The 18,171-nt window shown below is 33.5% G+C and overlaps 3 protein-coding genes and 2 long non-coding RNA genes across 5 annotated transcripts; 3 read left to right on the top strand and 2 right to left on the bottom strand.

The window, feature by feature from the left end:
• The first annotated feature begins 491 nt into the window (after nucleotides 1–491).
• LOC100744187 (probable cytochrome P450 6a13) lies at nucleotides 492–2,811 on the top strand. The gene is made up of 5 exons (XM_003493186.3): nucleotides 492–1,016; nucleotides 1,274–1,796; nucleotides 1,900–2,121; nucleotides 2,198–2,449; nucleotides 2,556–2,811. The coding sequence occupies exons 1-5, from the start codon at nucleotides 687–689 to the stop codon at nucleotides 2,717–2,719; spliced, it is 1,491 nt and encodes a 496-aa protein (XP_003493234.1). The 5' UTR covers nucleotides 492–686; the 3' UTR covers nucleotides 2,720–2,811.
• A 2,613-nt stretch (nucleotides 2,812–5,424) lies between these two features.
• On the top strand, nucleotides 5,425–12,519 carry LOC100745756. Its single transcript, XM_012391238.3, has 10 exons — nucleotides 5,425–5,773; nucleotides 5,886–6,411; nucleotides 6,527–6,748; nucleotides 7,110–7,361; nucleotides 7,561–7,729; nucleotides 10,236–10,584; nucleotides 10,726–11,251; nucleotides 11,485–11,706; nucleotides 11,880–12,131; nucleotides 12,214–12,519. Exons 1-10 carry the CDS (start codon nucleotides 5,438–5,440, stop codon nucleotides 12,381–12,383), a joined length of 3,024 nt encoding a protein of 1,007 aa, XP_012246661.2. The 5' UTR covers nucleotides 5,425–5,437; the 3' UTR covers nucleotides 12,384–12,519.
• Nucleotides 12,520–12,840: 321 nt separating this feature from the next.
• On the bottom strand, nucleotides 12,841–15,408 carry LOC117152295. The gene is made up of 2 exons (XR_004462633.1): nucleotides 15,275–15,408; nucleotides 12,841–13,669 (listed from the first exon to the last, which is right to left on the bottom strand). It is a non-coding gene; the product is annotated as an uncharacterized LOC117152295 (long non-coding RNA).
• Nucleotides 13,194–16,581, top strand: LOC100744909 (cytochrome P450 6a2). Its single transcript, XM_003493191.4, has 6 exons — nucleotides 13,194–13,491; nucleotides 14,252–14,609; nucleotides 14,741–15,266; nucleotides 15,367–15,588; nucleotides 15,683–15,934; nucleotides 16,048–16,581. Exons 2-6 carry the CDS (start codon nucleotides 14,274–14,276, stop codon nucleotides 16,215–16,217), a joined length of 1,506 nt encoding a protein of 501 aa, XP_003493239.1. The 5' UTR covers nucleotides 13,194–13,491; nucleotides 14,252–14,273; the 3' UTR covers nucleotides 16,218–16,581.
• LOC105681479 lies at nucleotides 16,530–18,028 on the bottom strand. The gene is made up of 2 exons (XR_004462632.1): nucleotides 17,487–18,028; nucleotides 16,530–17,075 (listed from the first exon to the last, which is right to left on the bottom strand). It is a non-coding gene; the product is annotated as an uncharacterized LOC105681479 (long non-coding RNA).
• Between the last annotated feature and the right edge of the window lie 143 nt (nucleotides 18,029–18,171).

The raw sequence follows: 18,171 nt of genomic DNA on the forward strand, positions 1-18,171 counted from the left end.
ATTTTGAAGCCCCATTTGTGAAACCACTTTTCCATGGAGTCGAGACTAGATAAGGTGATTGATCGTACGGATTCTTCCGTTCGTCGCCCAGCGCCAACCCCACTAGCGTGCGTTCGTGAGATGCACCACGACAGTTAGCAAGTGCATGTTTCTTCAAAAAACGCCGGAAGAAACGTGAGGATATGGATGGAACATTCTAGATGGACACGTCGAGAAGCTACTGGAAGGTTCTGTGCCACGTGTGACGCCACACAGATACCTGCACAGGTTACACTCATTACTGCATAGAGAGTGGGGCTCTAAATCTTTTCAAAGTCCATGGATCAATAAGCCAGTTAGTCTGTGAATAACTAGCCAACTGTCTACAACGCACATTTATAATTCGTGTAACAATTGTTTAATAAATATCACATTATATTATTTCAAACACAAACATTGTGTTTTCCATAGATTATTAATCTTAATCCCAAGATTAAATTCTAACAAAATAGATAAATAAAAATTGTATAATTCTATTTTTCCAATTTTTATTGAGGCAAGTTTCTGTGATATTCATAATCGAATCGACTCCGGTTTGGAAAGTGTTGAGCGAAAGGAGAATATCGACTGTACCAAATTATCATTGCACGTTTCTTTTTTCAGAAAATCATTCTTTTCGTCTGAATCAGTAACTGAAACAGAGAACCATGGTATATTATTTGATAATAATATGCACTGTCGTTGCAGTACTTCTAGTTTATTATTACTATATATTAGTATTTAATTTCTGGAAGAAGCGCAAAATCTCGGGACCAAAACCAGTATTCTTCTTTGGAAACTTTATAGACATCATGTTTTCAGAAATAGCTTTGCCACAATATATTAAAAATCTTTACGAAACCTATACAGGTAGAATGATTGGGTTATACATGAGATCGACGCCCGTACTAGTTTTAAAAGATCCGGAGTTAATCAAAGATGTTCTCATCAGAGACTTTTCGAAATTCGCTGATCGCGGATTTAATGTCCATGAAAGAGTACGTATACAGACGTATAACTTATGCAACTTGTTTTTAGAACTTTTGGATACGTTTCGAGTCATTACGACGAGCAAAGTAATACACACAATTACCTTTTAATCTTTATACAATATCTATATTTATATTTATTTACAAATCACTATCCATTGTAATATATTATCATATATTATCATCATTATACTTTATATTGTTACATAAGATTATAGCTAGTCGAATAGTCAAAATTTTCAAATTGCCTTATAAACTGTTTTTAGGTCGAACCATTATCGCAGCATCTGTTCAACTTGGAAGCAAAACGATGGCGTCCATTGAGATCGAAGCTCACTGTGTACACATCTGGCAAATTGAAAAATATGTTCGATCTGATCATTGAATGCGCAAACTATTTCGAAGAATATCTGGATAAAATGGTTGCGCAGGGAGAACCTGTCGATTTTCGTGAGATAACAGCAAAATTTACAACGGACGTGATAGGATCATGTGCTTTTGGGATCAACATGGGTGCACTGTCAGACGAAGAGAGCGAATTTCGTAAAATCGGTAAACAAATTTTTGAACCATCTTTGGAGGCGATAATACGAATGAAATTCAAACTGATGATGCCGAAACTGTACGATTTGTTGGGTTACATTGTGCCGGACAGAAGACTTGCTCCGTTTCTAACCAAGCTCGTTACAGATACTATGAAATGCAGAAAACAGAACAACGTGTATAGACCTGACTTTATACATACGCTAATGCAACTTAAGGAAGACTCAAAAAAGTTACACGATCTTGGTACGTTTAATAGCGTAGTATACAAAAAATTTGCTAAAATACATCCATTAGATATTTGTTAGATGGGTAAAATTACGACACAATGTTAAATCGTTTTTTACAGAATTAACAGACTCTTTCATAACCGCACAAGCTTACGTTTTCTTTGCCGCTGGTTTTGAAACTGGTTCGACGACAATGAGCAATGCACTTTACGAACTCGCGCTGAATCCCAAAATTCAAGAGAAGTTACGCGAAGAAATCAACGAACACTATAAGAAACACAACGGAGAGTTAAATTACGAGTATATTAAAGATATGGAATACTTGGACAAAGTATTTAAAGGTATGCGTATAACTTTGCTTTGAGAAGAAAAATGAAAAATGAATAAAGTGGCATTTTTTTCAATTTATTCCTATAGAAACATTAAGGATGTATCCACCAGGAACTCTGTTACCAAGAAAATCAAATTCTGAATATATCTTCCGAGATCCACAAATCAGTATACCGAAGGGCGTGATGATTTGGATACCCGTATACGCGATTCATCGTGATCCCGAAATTTATCCGAATCCTGATGTTTTTAATCCCGAAAATTTCACTCGAAATGCCATTGATGCTCGACATCCGATGCATTATTTACCATTCGGCACTGGACCAAGAAATTGTATTGGTACGTTAGATCGATGATATTTACTCAATGACTACCAGAATTATTAAGAGAAAAGAATGTCGACTTTGTACAAATTTCAAACACGCACATAAAACTTTTCTTTCAGGTGCACGTTTTGCTGTTTATCAAACCAAAGTGGGTATAATCACAATTCTTCGCAAGTATAAAGTGGACGTTTGCGAGAAAACTATGATCCCTTATCAATTTGACCCAAATGCATTTCTGCTAGCTCCAAAAGGAGGGATCTGTTTGAAGATAACAAAAATATAAACGTAATTCAAAATTACGATGGCTTTTTAAAATATATCGATTGTAATCGTCTAATTAAAATCGGTACCCAGTGTGTTTTGTAACAAAGCAGTTTATAATACATTATATATTAATTTATACTTTATATTTATATTTTGTTACATTTTATTTATTTCACTTATTTATATTTTAACAATAAATAGGCGATACATATATCCGTAGTATAGTAATCCTTAAACCTATCACGTTTTGCATGCATCGCGATATGTCACAGGGACAAGAAAAATAATGCTCTTTATCGCTCATAGTTACACGATGATGTTTCCACCGATACATGTGCTTAACTCTACAATTGCGTCGAGTCTGTTAAAAACAACCAATCGAGCCCTTATTCCTTCCACAGGATCTTTTTCCATCTCTGCACACTTACGTGCCTTCCAACAGTATAAAGTATAACTGACTATAATTTACCATATCATCATAATTAGAATCAATGAAGAGGTTCGAATCTGACAGATTTCAAAAAAAGGAATTTTCGAAGCTATCTCATAAGTAACGAATTTCCCCCTCTCTCTCTCTCTCTCTCTCTCTCCGCCTTATACAGATAAAATTTCATATTATTCATAATATAAATATTCGAAATATTCTTCATAAACATTCTACACGAAAAAGTAGAATTTTTCTTAATTATATAACATAATTTATATTTCCAAGTGTCGTAAAATACACAGATCTGACTTTTACGTTTCTCAGATCTTAATACTCAGTGCTAACGTACCGTTAGCCGCGATCATTTCCAGAAACTACCGGGAGGGAAACAAATTACGGCGGACAGCTCCAAGTCATCATGAACGATAACTGCAAGGACGGTGTAGGTATAAAACTACGAGACTTTCTACTGTAGAAGCCAGTTACATGTAAAAACGTGTTCAAGAAGCACCTTCGTAACTTTCTCCTTTACTACCGAATAACACAAATAGCAAGTGTATTTATCGTAAGTTGACTTATATTTCTGCTTAGTTGTAAATTTATTATGCGATATGTCTGGCAAACAACGTAAGATTTCCCTCATTCTCAAGTAATTTGTTAAATTTCCAATTACATTTCTCTTTGGTTTACATTTATGGTTTACTTTTCGAATCATCAAGCTTAACATCTCTCATATTTAACATTTAGGCTTAAAACTTACTCACTCAAACTCTCTTGTATTCCTCCTAAACCTCAATAACATACAAATTCAAATAGAAATATAAAATAAGAAACTTTAAGAATATAAAATGTAAGAGTGCGGGAATATAATATAAAACTTAAATTAACGACATATAACGATTAACATATCAACGAGGAATTCATTTATCGACTTGCTTCTGTTTCGCTTTCGTTTGCCAAAAAATTTGCTAATAAATATATATTTGTCGGAGATGGAAGGACAGCGAGGATTCCCGTCCGGAATGTTGGGAAAACCCCCAATACACTAGTCCAGACTTTGCTATAATTGCACTTAAGTAATAACATTAAGGAATAGTTTTAATGTTCCAATCTGACTTTATGACGATGAGTTCGGGCTCGAAGTGACATAACGCGTCACGGAAGGGACGTGTACCTGACAGAGGTATGAAATGATTATATGGCTCTCCTTAAAAACAAACATTGACACGAGAAGTGAGGACAGGAGTATATAAGGACAGTTTCTTTTGGATTAAGAGAGAGTTAGTTTGTTAATTAATCGTTGAACGAATTGCTGATTGAGTTATCGAGAAGTTACCCGAATCGAGTATTACGTTGATACTTGTCCTCCCGTGGACCGTGGATTCGTTATCGAACCTGAATTCGTTATCACAATCATCTCGACCATCCTCTCGCCATTACTCATAGCCTCTTGTAGTGCCCACATTTGTACCGATAAATATTAGCTACATCCACGACGGTAAAGTAAGTAAAGGTTCATCGATACCATCATCATCATAAAATCGATATTCATCAAGTTTAATCATAGGTCTTTATCGCAATCTAAATTCTACACGCAGTACTTCAAACGATTACCATTATTATCACACAAACATTATCTCCTAAAAACTAAGTACTCTAACTATAAAAGTACTTATCACCCTAACTTGTCAAGTTTTCTTTCTAGACGGCTGTAACTGCACAAGATATTTTTAGAATAATGTAATATCTACCTGTCTATTTTTAGAATAATTTTACTGCATTTTAATTACTATGTACATTATTCGATCTCACACAGAAATATTTATTACATTATTTTCAAAATTCATGACTCGTAGTAATTTGTTGTTATTTGTAAATTGTTATCGTCAAATTTAGCATCATTTGCTTAAAACATTTTCTTTTATTCTCTATGAACCAGAGAGTTAAAATGATTTAATTTGCTCGATATGATATGGGTAATACCTCAATTATTCAAACATTTTTCGCGCCTGTCGATGTTTTACTTATTCTACTATCTGTCTGATCTCATTTTCTCAAACGTAAATACTCTTCACTTCGCGCTTATCTTAAAGAGCTATTTATCTACTTGACTACGAAAAAGAAAAAATAATTTTTCATACAAGTAAATGTTACTTATTATATTAAGTCTAATAACAGTTATCTACTTTACAAAAGTTAATACACCGTACCATACATATTCTATATAAAATAATATAATAATCGTTAGAAATCTTCAACGTAACATCGTTAAAATAGTTTGCAACTACTGATTTCAGATAATCGAGCAAAATGACGAACTATTTCGAGATTTTATGCGGCATGGCAGCACTGCTTCTTGCTCTCTACTACTATGCCACATTGACTTTCAATTTCTGGAAAAATCGCGGAGTAGTTGGACCACAACCTCTACCATTCCTTGGTAACACCAATGAACTTATGTTCGCGAGGAAATCAATGCCTCACTATCTCAAGGAAATTTACAATACCTATAAAAATGAACCAATGGTTGGTTTGTACATGAGAAGATCGCCTCTGCTTGTTGTGCAAGATGCAGAATTTATCAAGGACATTTTAATCAGAGACTTCCCCAAATTTGCGGATCGAGGATTCCATGTTTATGAAAGGGTAAGCGAAATTATAAGTTCGATTTTCAGAAATAAAACAATGTAATCCTTCGTGCAACAATTTTAGCTCGATATACTGTATAACTTAATTTTTCAAATTAATTAATCCATAGACGGAACCGCTATCTCAAAGTATCTTCAACTTGGAATCTGAGAGATGGCGACCATTGAGAACTATGTTCTCGCCGATATTCACATCCGGCAAGTTGCGAGAAATGTTTTACCTTATAATCGAGTGCTCGCAGCACTTGGAGAAGTATTTGGACAAGTGTGTGGAGAAAGGAGAGCCCATCGAATGTTGCGAAGTAATGGCAAAATTCACCACTGACGTAATTGGCACTTGCGCCTTTGGTATCGAGATGAGCGCAATGGCGAACGAAGACAGCGAATTCCGTAAAATGGGCAGGGAGGTATTCGCTGTGAATCTGGAAAACGTCATACGACAAAAGATGAAATTATTCATGCCAAAGTTGTACCATTTGCTCGGTTATGTAATACCCGATCGAAAGTTAGCACCATTCTTTACAAAAATTGTGACTGACACTATAAAGTACAGGAAGGAGAACAACATCGTTAGGCCAGACTTCATAAACATGCTGATGGAGGTAAAGAAACATCCGGAGAAGTTTGGAAACATCGGTACGTCTCACAGACATTTAATTCTATAACAATGATTCATTTGCCAAATAGATTTAAAACGGATGAAAATTTGTTAATCGATGTAAATTGATCGCGTGATCGCAATTCTTTCCAGAACTGACAGATTCGCTACTCACCGCGCAGGCATTCATATTCTTCGCAGCCGGTTTTGAAACTTCCTCTATGACTATGAGCAACGCTCTTTACGAATTAGCTTTGAATCAAGACATACAAGACAAGCTTCGCGAGGAAATCAGAGAGCATTGTTGCAAGAGTAATGAAGGGTTAAGATTCGAAGATATCAAAGGAATGCAATATTTAGAGAAAATATTCAAAGGTATCTTTAATTCTCACTTTATCTAATCGAATCTATTTCCAATTAATACGATATATCTAATGAACTTGATATGTCTAATGAACTTTTATATTTATACAAGCAACATTGATATTATTAGATGACCATAATTTGGGTACACAACACAAACGCATACAAATATGACGCGTTATCGTCTATTAATCAAATATTACTTTTGATTTTATTAATTATATCGTTGCTATTAATACCATACATTTCTAATCTAATCTGTAATTCTTTCGACTTAAACTATATTTTTAATTCGATCGACAGCTTTAACATACTTTCGTAGATTTACAGTTTTTAACAAACGTACGAATTCTAATTTATCCTTTTTTTACAGAAACGTTGAGAATGTATCCGCCAGGAGCATTCATACCGCGAAGAACGAAATCGAGCTACACTTTTAACAATACTAAAGTTACGATACCACAGGGAACACTGATATGGATACCAGTGTTTGCGATTCATCGTGACCTGGATATTTATCCGAACCCTGATTCATTTGATCCCGAAAAGTTCAACGAAGAAGCCGTGGCTGCCCGACACCCCATGCATTATTTACCATTTGGCGATGGTCCAAGGAATTGCATTGGTATGTAAATTACATGACCATTTTTATTTTTGCATGATTTAGAAAGTTTAGAAAGTTTAGGAAAAGAAAATGAAAAATATTTAATATTAAGAATCTATCGTTCCTTTCTACTTCCATCTGTAACTTGTTAAATTCACTCCTCAATGAATTACAAATGTTCACAACTATTAATCAATTTTTCGTACTGTATTATCTCTAGGTGCACGTTTCGCAAATTATGTAACCAAAGTTGGACTAATTACGATTCTTCGTAACTACAAGGTTGAAGTCTGCGATAAGACGATAATTCCCTACGAATTTGAGCCAGGTGCATTTGTGTCAGCACCAAAAGGAGGAATATACCTGAAGATAACGAAAATACGAAGCGAGTGCTGAAAAATTCTGTTAGATAATTTTTAAATCTGCTCAAACAACATATATTTATGTAAATTTCGCAAAAATCTAGTTTGTATTACGGACATGCAAATGGTCGTTTCTAGTCAAAAGAAATAAATATGGGTACTCTTGTTATTTAGATTACAATCATCGTTCTAATAATCTGTTTATTCGAGTAACGTATAAATTTTCATTTCTTTATTGTAAATTTAAACATCTATTTATATATCTATATTTTTTCCACTTAATTATCCATTGTTTCGCACTTAATTATAAAGTGGGATTAGGATTAAATAACTTATATCGTTATTAATATAAATGAAAATTGTAATGTGAAAGATTTGCAAGTGCCTTCAATAAACAAAATAAGTCTTTTTGCCTATTTTAGAGAATTCCTACAAATTTGAAACATGTAAATCAATAATTGATCTTGCAAATTATTTGATAAATATCGATATCTCATCCATCTCAGCTATTTCGATGATCTTTGAGCGTGTTGAAGAAATCAACATCTCAAACATGCCGATAATTGTGCATCCGTGGAAATTTATTAAAAAGTTGAGAATCAAAAATATAAAATAGGTGGAAAACTGACTCGTAGCTGCTATCGTTATTATCATTATTTCAGAGAATTATATTTACTTATTACATATTATTTAAGCGAAGATTAGGTTGACGTAAATAACGCCGATAACAAAATTGTTAATGATTGTAGTAAAAATGAACTTCTTGTTCTATGAAATTCAGTCCAATGTCCTACCACAACGAATCACCATTTCCCTTTATTGAATGACTCGCTTCTTCTTATCAACTCGCAAGATGTGTTAATTCGATACGCACACTTTCCCGTCAAAAATTTTCTATAGATAAGATCAGTGGCATGAACTCAATTGCAGAGCCTCGATATCGTTCCATTAATATTCAACTTTTTTCTCAAAGTTTGTTAATAAATATTCAAATCTATGCGTTTATATAACATTGTTTCCTGATTTATGTACATACTACAGATTTTAAAAGAAATGACATCCTGAATGCATTATAAATACTGCTTTTAATTACAAAACAAACCGATGCCAAATACAAAGAGAATTTCAATTTCAACGGTACCTATGTAATTATAAAAAACAGATTATTAAACGTGTGTATTTGTATTTTACACGTAAACGATACAATTCCACGAATATTTGTTATCATTACTTGTAATAGCCTTAATTTCTGTTTTCCAGGAGATGATGTGCAATGTATTAAAAGAAAATCGGTCTGACGAAGATTTCGCGAAATTTCTGATAAAAGAACGTGGCCTTGCATGAATCTAATTCAAAAGCAGAGAGATAGAAAGAGTGTAAAGTCTATAGTAAGAAATAATCACAAAAAAAGCATCCAAGATTTCGTAGTTTATAGTATTCTGTATTCTTCATTCATACAATCAATATTTTCGTGAAATAATATTTACATTTGTCTTGCATCCTTTGCGGGACTTCGTTTGTGGTATTGAGCTACCTACGTACGTTGAAATAACATCAGTACCGATTACATATCATTATATAGTTACCATGCGTAATTAATGAGCGAAGTCATACAGATACTATTTTATGACCACGATGCATTTCTGCAATGTAACTGATACTGTTCTATGTATCACAACATGTTTCAATGTATTTCGGCGGTTTTACTTCAATTATTACATATGAATATGTATAATGAATAGAAGATGACATGACGATAAATACAAGATTATATATGACGAAAAGCGAGATACAGAAGGAACACTTGAACAAATTCGTTACACAGCCTTGTTTTAAAGTGGAGAGGAAGAGCATCGAATATCATTTGTAAGCGTGAAAAATTTCCATATTTTTCATAGAAAGAATTAACTTTAAGGCTTACATTAATTACATTGACTTTTTTCTATAACACCCTGTATATTTAGAAAGAAAATCACACAACGGAGCATTGACATCGTAAACGCAAGTCATTACAATTGATTTAACGACCGTCTCTGGAGAATAGGAGAACCGATGAAAAACCTTGTCACTATAAACACACGAGAGGCAAACATTTGTTAAAACTCGTAGAAAGATAGCTTCTATATTAACTAACAAGATAACGAGCGGAGAGATACGTGATTATTTATAAAATTAACTTTCCATATTGAGTTCCATTCCCTTGAGTAATGAATAAATAAAACTATCGTCATGTTCGTAGAACTTTATGTAGATACAAGTCATATCAAAATATGTTGCGTGAAATGATTCAGCCTGATTAACTCTATTTACTTAACATACTCAACAGCAAGAAAATGCAAGTTCATGCTTTTTTAGTGGCAGATATGTGGACTGTAAGCATTAAGAGCTAAAAATCTAGTCTGTACACATTTGATACGAATGTTCGTGTGCCAGCATTATAAATTCCAACAGTGATGTGTTCTCGGAAGGGAATTATACAGCAGTTCGTTTAACGACGTCAGTCTACGACGAACCTTCGTCCGAACAGAAGTTGACGGCACATCGACATGGCTGACTATTTTCAAATACTAAGTGTGATCGTCGCAGTTTTTCTTGCTGTGTATTATTACTTAACATGTACGTTCGATTTTTGGAAAGATCGTGGCGTTGTTGGTCCTCGACCTATACCAGGTTTTGGAAATATCAAAGATGTTATGCTGAGAAAAATCAGTATAGGTGACTATATAGCACGCCTGTACGAGAAATACAAAAACGAACCAATGATTGGGATATTCGTGAGAGGATCGCCTTCGCTTATTCTGTGCGATTTAGATCTCATCAAGGACGTTTTAATCAAAGACTTCTCTACGTTCGACAATCGAGGACTGAATGTTCCTGAACGGGTATGTACAATGTATACTATCGTTCAAAGGTATATGGACATGAATATTTTTTTTAACATAGTATAATTTAATTGCAAAATTCCGATATTCTTTTATCAAGATTCTACGAGATTAATCGTTTCAACTTAATTTTAATCGCAGACTGATGCATTGGCTACGAATCTCTTTAACGTAGAAGCGAGAAGATGGAGACCTTTGCGAACGAAACTCTCGCCAGTATTTACTTCCGGTAAACTAAGGGAAATGTTTCCTCTGATATTAGAGTGTGCGGAAAATTTGGAACAATGCTTGGAGAAGGTTATAGAAAAAGGAGGCTTCATGGATTGCCGCGAAATAACAGCGAGATTCTCTACTGACGTTATTGGAAGCTGTGTTTTTGGTATCAACATGAACGCACTGTCAGACGAAGAGAGTGAATTTCGAAGAATAGGAAGAAAAATCTTTGATCAAAATTTGAAAACGATCCTCAGGATAACCTTTCGAGATACTTTTCCACGGTTGTATAACTTTCTTTGGTTCTTGATACCACAATCGGAAGTAACTACATTTATTACAAAACTGGTCGCGGATACGATGAAATATAGAGAAGAAAATAACATCGTTAGGCCGGATTTTATAAACATGCTGATGGAACTGAAGAAGCACCCGGAAAAATTAGCAGATATTGGTAAGCCAATTAATTGTATCTTTAAACAGGTTTTTAATTACTCAGCCATCGTTATGCATTGATTAATGATAAATTGAGATTAGACAATTGCTTAATTACGCAAACTACTATGTTTGATATAGATAACACTATAGCGCAGAATACTGATAAATTATTAATTAGAGTAGTACAATATAATTCATTCATTATAATATATATTTCACCTTCTATCGTAATTTTACGAAATTTTATAGAGTTAACGGACACAATTCTCGCTGCGCAAGCTTTTGTCTTCTTCGCGGCTGGATTCGAAACGTCTTCGACGACAATATCGCACGCACTTTACGAAATGGCCCTGAACCCTGATATACAAGATAAACTTCGGAGAGAAATAATAGAATTCCATGTCAAAACTAATGGAAACTTGAAATACGAACAAGTCAAAGAAATGAAGTACTTGGACAAAATATTCAAGGGTACGTTGTTGTTAAACGTATTACTAATAATTTAACTGCGAATGTTCATGCATTTAATCCCAAATTAGCGCGTGAAATCAATCACTAAATATTAAAATTACGCCATAAAAATTGTAGAAATAAAAATATCTATCCACGTATTAAAATTACGCGTATCTGCTTTTGTTAAACAGAAACGCTTAGAAAGTATTCAGCAGGAACGCTTCTAAGGCGACAAAGCAACGCTAATTATACCTTTAGTGGTACAAAGGTAACGATTCCTAAGGGTACCGGAGTATTTATTCCCGTGTATGCGATTCAAAGGGATTCCAATATCTATCCGGATCCTGAGAAATTCGATCCAGAAAGATTTAACGAAGACGCAGTAGCTGCCAGACATCCGATGTCCTATCTACCGTTTGGCGATGGACCAAGAAATTGCATTGGTAAAGCAAGGACAGATATTGAATTAAATAATTGTTCTTAATTTGTTTTGTATCCACGTAACGAATTTAATTATTGTTTCAGGAGCACGTTTTGCGATTTATCAAACTAAAATGGGACTGATAAAAATATTACACAAGTTCAAAGTTGATGTTTGCGAAAAGACAATAACTACTTATGTACATAACCCGAATTCCCTTACATTGTCTCCCAAGGGTGGAATTCACTTGAAAATAAGCAAAGTAGAAAGTTGAATTTATTACTTGAACGGTAGCCATTCATAGATTTCAACTTCAAACATAACGTAACATATTTTTTATTTGTTGCTCCAAGATTTTGTATTTTGCACTTTTTGACTATCCTATAATAAAAGAAAATTATAAAAGCGTATTAAGCTTTCGACCTCTTCTAATCATTCATCTGCGAAGAAATTGATAAAAACACTGTTTATTATTATTCTAATTATTGCTATCATATTTGTCAAATAATTACTATAATTTGTAGTAAATGTGCTTCTACAAACTTATTATCTATAACAGATCTATTTCCACAATGTAATGAAATATTAAAAAAATGTTTTCTCCAAAAATCTGGCGAATCTGACGAATCCATACATATCGTATTACCAGAATCACATTATAGTACCAGAGAAATTAATGGGAATAGAAAGACTGGGCATTTCCAACTATGGAAATGTTTTTTCCCCGAGAGAATGACATTTTCTTTTTGCACGATATGCACTAGATAAACGCTATGGAATCTGGGTTTAGTAGGAAAAATGTCGACATCCTGGAGTCTGATCTACTAACGGATTTTGTAACGCTACTGTAGACCGCATTTTAGCTATTATTCAAAATAAATATCTGAATTACCATTCTTTGCTTTGTAGTTGTTTGTTACTACGTATTCTAGTCATTTTTAATTGCCTTGCAATAGTGTTTTGTTTAATCAGTAAGTATCCAATACTGACGGCGACACCTACAGAGCTGCGCATCACTCTGCATCGATCAGATCCCTCAGTTAAATCCAGTACTCTGGGGATAATATTCTTCCTAGACAGTTAGTCGGTAGAACCGTGCAAGCGAGCATAGCCGCAGACAAAATAGATACATATTACGTTTCATTAATCGACTTATCTTTCCCGTACTAAATACTATTCAAATAAAATGCCGATCTGCTAGCTATATGTGACCTGTGTGACTGTTTTATTAGTCATTAACGTTGCGTTTATGCAACTCATTTTGATTGCGCATTCCGTTATTTCATCGAATCATACATACTCCATTCCACTGAGAAGATTCCGCTGCGGTAGTGCCTCCGAAATAGTGTCAAACAGTGAATTTCTACGTCGTGTCAAGCGTCGTAAGCATTTTGTTTATCGCACGTTACATACAACCATTTTGTTATACAATATATGCAAAGTAATAGTATAATATATACAATGAATCACTATTATTAACTCTTCCGTGCTTCTGCTGTGCTTCTTGTCGACCTTGAAGCACAGCTTCAAGTTGCTAATGATCGAGTAGTACGAGTTTGTCTACAAACGCATTCACACGCATGATATAATAATGATATATATATGTCTATCGTTGTTTTTTAATTTTGCACGAGTTTTTATTTGATAAATCGATAGAACTCGAATATCGTGTACTAAAGATATTTCAAAAAAAGATAATTTAATGGTTCGTTAAAATTGTGTACTTAATTTTTACATTATAATAAATACATCACATATAAATTTTGTTAACTAACGTACGAAAAACAAACGACAACTTTAAACAAGAAATATCAATTAAAAAATTCGTGATATTATTTTCCTCGTTTCAAATAAGTTTTGATTCTATCGATACATGTCACGACAGACATAGACTTGTTCTACATCCGAACAGATTAAAAACGATAATTATTTAATACTTAAACTCATTACGAAACTAAAAATAATTTAATCTTACTCTTTTCATTCAATTATATCTAAATTTAATTGAGAATTGATTTTCATCCCAAAATACTGGCAAATGCTAACATATAATTTTTACGATTTTGAATTAACTATGGAAATATAAGTAGTAACGATATCTTGCAGAAAATTTACTTTTATGAATCATCGTTTGTCCATCAGATTAGAAGCAACGAGTAGCGCAATGGCAACCTACTTCGAAATTATTTGCGGAATAATCGCGCTATTTTTCGCGTTCTATTTCTACTTTACTTCGACTTTCGATTTTTGGAAAGTCCGAGGAGTACCTGGACCAAAGCCTGTACCAGTGTTCGGTAACATCAAAGATGTAATGTTACTAAGGACATCGATGTGCGCGTATTTGAAGAAACTCTGGGAGGAGTACAAAGACGAGCCAATGGTTGGAATATTTACAAGAAAAACGCCTATACTAATTCTTCAAGATCCGGAGCTCATAAAAGATGTCCTAATAAGAGATTTCTCTATATTTGCTGATCGGGGGATTCCTGTTCACGAAAAGGTAAATGAGCTAACTGGTAAGCCATGAATCTTAAGCATGCCATGGCACACTGCTTCTTTAAACTATTTAATGGCATACCGCGATCTTTTTACTTTTGTCGAATATCGAACCAGTTTCAAAAATCATCATAGGCGGAACCACTATCTCCACATCTCTTCAATTTGGAGTCACAGAGATGGCGTCCATTAAGAACAAGGCTCTCGCCAGTATTTACATCTGGCAAGCTCAAAGAGATGTTTCCTCTGATATTAGAATGTTCGAAACACTTGGAACAGTACCTCGATAACCTAGTAGCGAAAGGCGAGCCCATAGAATGTCGCGAATTAACAGCCAAATATACGACGGATGTAATAGGTAGCTGTGCCTTTGGTATAGAAATGAACGCGTTATCCGACGAAGATAGTGAATTTCGTCGAATGGGCAAACAAGTGTTTGCCACTTCCTTTAGGCAAATTTTGAGATTTAGACTTAGACAAATATTTCCTCACCTTTACAATTTACTCGGTTCCATAATGGCACCACTGGAAATTACTACGTTCCTCACGAAGATAATCGTTGATACGATGAAATACAGGGATGACAACAACATCGTGAGGCCTGACTTTGTGAATATGCTTATGGAACTTAAGAAACATCCAGATAAATTGGAAAATATTAGTAAGTACCTTAAATTTTTCTTCTTAGCAATTTTTAAGCAATTCCCACGATAACTATCTCTGATAAGCAGTTCACGTTATCCTTTAATCGTCTTGTACAGAGCTTACGGACACTCTACTAACGGCTCAAGCGTTCGTTTTCTTCGTTGCTGGATTTGAGACTTCTTCGTCAGCTATAAGCAATGCCCTTTATGAATTAGCTTTAAACCCCGAGATACAAGACAAATTGCGGCAAGAAATTAAAGAACACTTTGAGAAAAACGACGGTGAATTGAAATATGACCAAATAAAAGATTTGACATACCTGGATCTAGTATTTCGAGGTGCGTAACTTGCGTTATCCGTTTTTTACCATAACTTTGACTCACATTCGTTTAATAACCATAAACTAATTTTTATTGCTTAAATTTATTGCAGAAACGTTAAGAAAGTATCCTGCTGGACCGCTTATACTAAGAAAGTCAGTGAGCAGTTATACTTTTAACAACACTAAAGTTTCCATACCGGAAAAGACATTCGTATGGATACCATTGTACGCGATTCATCATAACCCTGATATTTATCCAAATCCTGATGCTTTTATTCCTGAAAGATTTAACGATGACGCCGTTGCATCACGAGATTCCATGCACTATTTGCCTTTTGGTGACGGGCCAAGAAATTGTATTGGTACGTTTTTAACTATTTTATCTGATAGTTATCTTTTTTTAATGCTGCAAAGATACTATATTAATTTTAAGAAGTACTGCGATATATTCAACGACATACTTAATATATTTCAGGCGCCCGATTTGCAGTTTATCAATCCAAAGTTGGTTTGATAACAATACTTCGCAATCATAAAGTTGAAGTTTGCGAGAAAACTATGATTCCGTATGTAATTGATCCAGCTGCTTTCTTATTAGCGCCGAAAGGAGGAATATATCTAAAATTAATTAAAGTAGAAAGTTAGTACCAAATCTTATAATATTTTCGATACGTAATTTCACGATTTTGAACTAGGACTTGAACCTTTGATTAGTTTTACTTTCTTAAATTATTATATACATAAATTTATTTATAAATTATCAAGGATTACAAAAATAAAATATTACATGTATAATAATTTAAGGAAGTAAAACTAATGTAACAAACAAAAGTTCAAAATCGTGAAATACATACACATCTAAATAAATAAGTAAATATATATATCCCATTGTTAAATCGAAAGGACTCTGTATGAGGCGGTATCAAACTATTAATTACTAACACAAAAATTAATATCTTCCATGTATCATAGTTCCGTTATTTATTACAAATTATTAAACTGGACAGTACACCGAACTTAAAAGAGCCCAACTTAATTATTTGTAAATGATATTATATTTTTGTAATAATTATATGTAATTAATAAAAATATAAACAGACGTTAATTAAGTACCGAGTAAATTTTCTAGTTACACAAAAACGTAATAACGATTGCAGCCGATCAAGTCATATATTATTCGCTATAAAATTCATAATTGTATCTCGCAGTGATGTAATTAGTATTTGTATATCAAATAATACTAATTGGCTAGGTGAAAGTTGTTGTACGTGGAGATTCCTTCACCCTTCTTTTACGCATGTACATTCAAGATCTATCATCTGAAATATCAATTTACAAGTAAGTAGTCCTTTTATCGTGCGCTTGCAAAACGTAAAATACTATAATTTATTTTTAAAATAAAATTAGTGAGAATATAACGTGTAATAATACTTACATTTCTGGCTTTTGAAGCATCGGTATATCCTTTCCAGAAGATAGGGAAAAGTAGAAATTGTGATTGTCCTTTATCAAAATACGAAATATTGTATCAGTATTTCCATATCAATTACATATATCAAAATGAAACAATAACCGAATTAAAATTCTGTCTTAAAAGTTTATAATGTAAGATACCGGCACATCTAATTATCAAATGAGCGAAAGAATTCAAATAATTGTCAAATAATTGTGGGTAGCCACCACAAGATAATCAAACAGATAAAAAATTCTACCAAATGTCCAAATTGGACAAATTGTGAATGTGAAATTTTAAATAAATAAAAAAAAACAAAAAAAAAAAATTCGAGATACTCGAATTTTCAATAAATTCTTAAACAAACACGTATCAATTAACGAAACTAATAATAATGTAAAAACGGTAATAAAATAGCAATGGAATATTGTTTAATTAATAGATTAAGTTGTGCATATTACCTGTTACACCGTATAGAAAGCAAAAGTGATACATTTAACCGCTACAACTTTCAACATTTGACTAACGTTTCGTGGCATGGCGTCATCTAGCGGATATCCTATTGGTGGAAATTTCTATTGATTGAGATTTCCTATTGGTGGAGATATTTAACTTAGCAAGCGGGAAACATAGAAAATCGATCCGCCAAATTCGAATCGACAAATCCTTAGAAAAGCCAGTTGCACATATTATATTACATTGCATACAGTTAATATTGAGTTTGAAACATAGATGTCTTAGAAAATAAGGTATCCATTCTCTAATTTCATTTGTCGAATGAAATTTATCAATGAATATTGAATATAGTATGTATAACCTGACTGTCTTACCATTTTTATGTCATATGCGACTTTATCGACTCAATATATCACAAAATTACATTAATATTGTATACCATTGCCTAGTACCTTGTCCGTGATGTTATTATGCAATTGTAAATTACTCTTGTAGAGGATATATAGAATTCCATATTTCTATATTTTGTTCTGTATTTCATTCTGTATTTCAGAACACGTGACATGATACCATGCTCCTAGGCCAATAATTAATAATCGTTTGTAGTTCCATAAAATAAAATACTGTTCTCGTTAAATTTCAATGAAAAATAAAATTTCACATGCACTATTTAGACTTTTGAATTAATTC

The sequence above is a fragment of the Bombus impatiens genome, unplaced genomic scaffold (genome assembly GCF_000188095.3).
Source record: "Bombus impatiens unplaced genomic scaffold, BIMP_2.2 scf_1055, whole genome shotgun sequence".
NCBI classification, from domain to species: domain Eukaryota; kingdom Metazoa; phylum Arthropoda; class Insecta; order Hymenoptera; family Apidae; genus Bombus; species Bombus impatiens.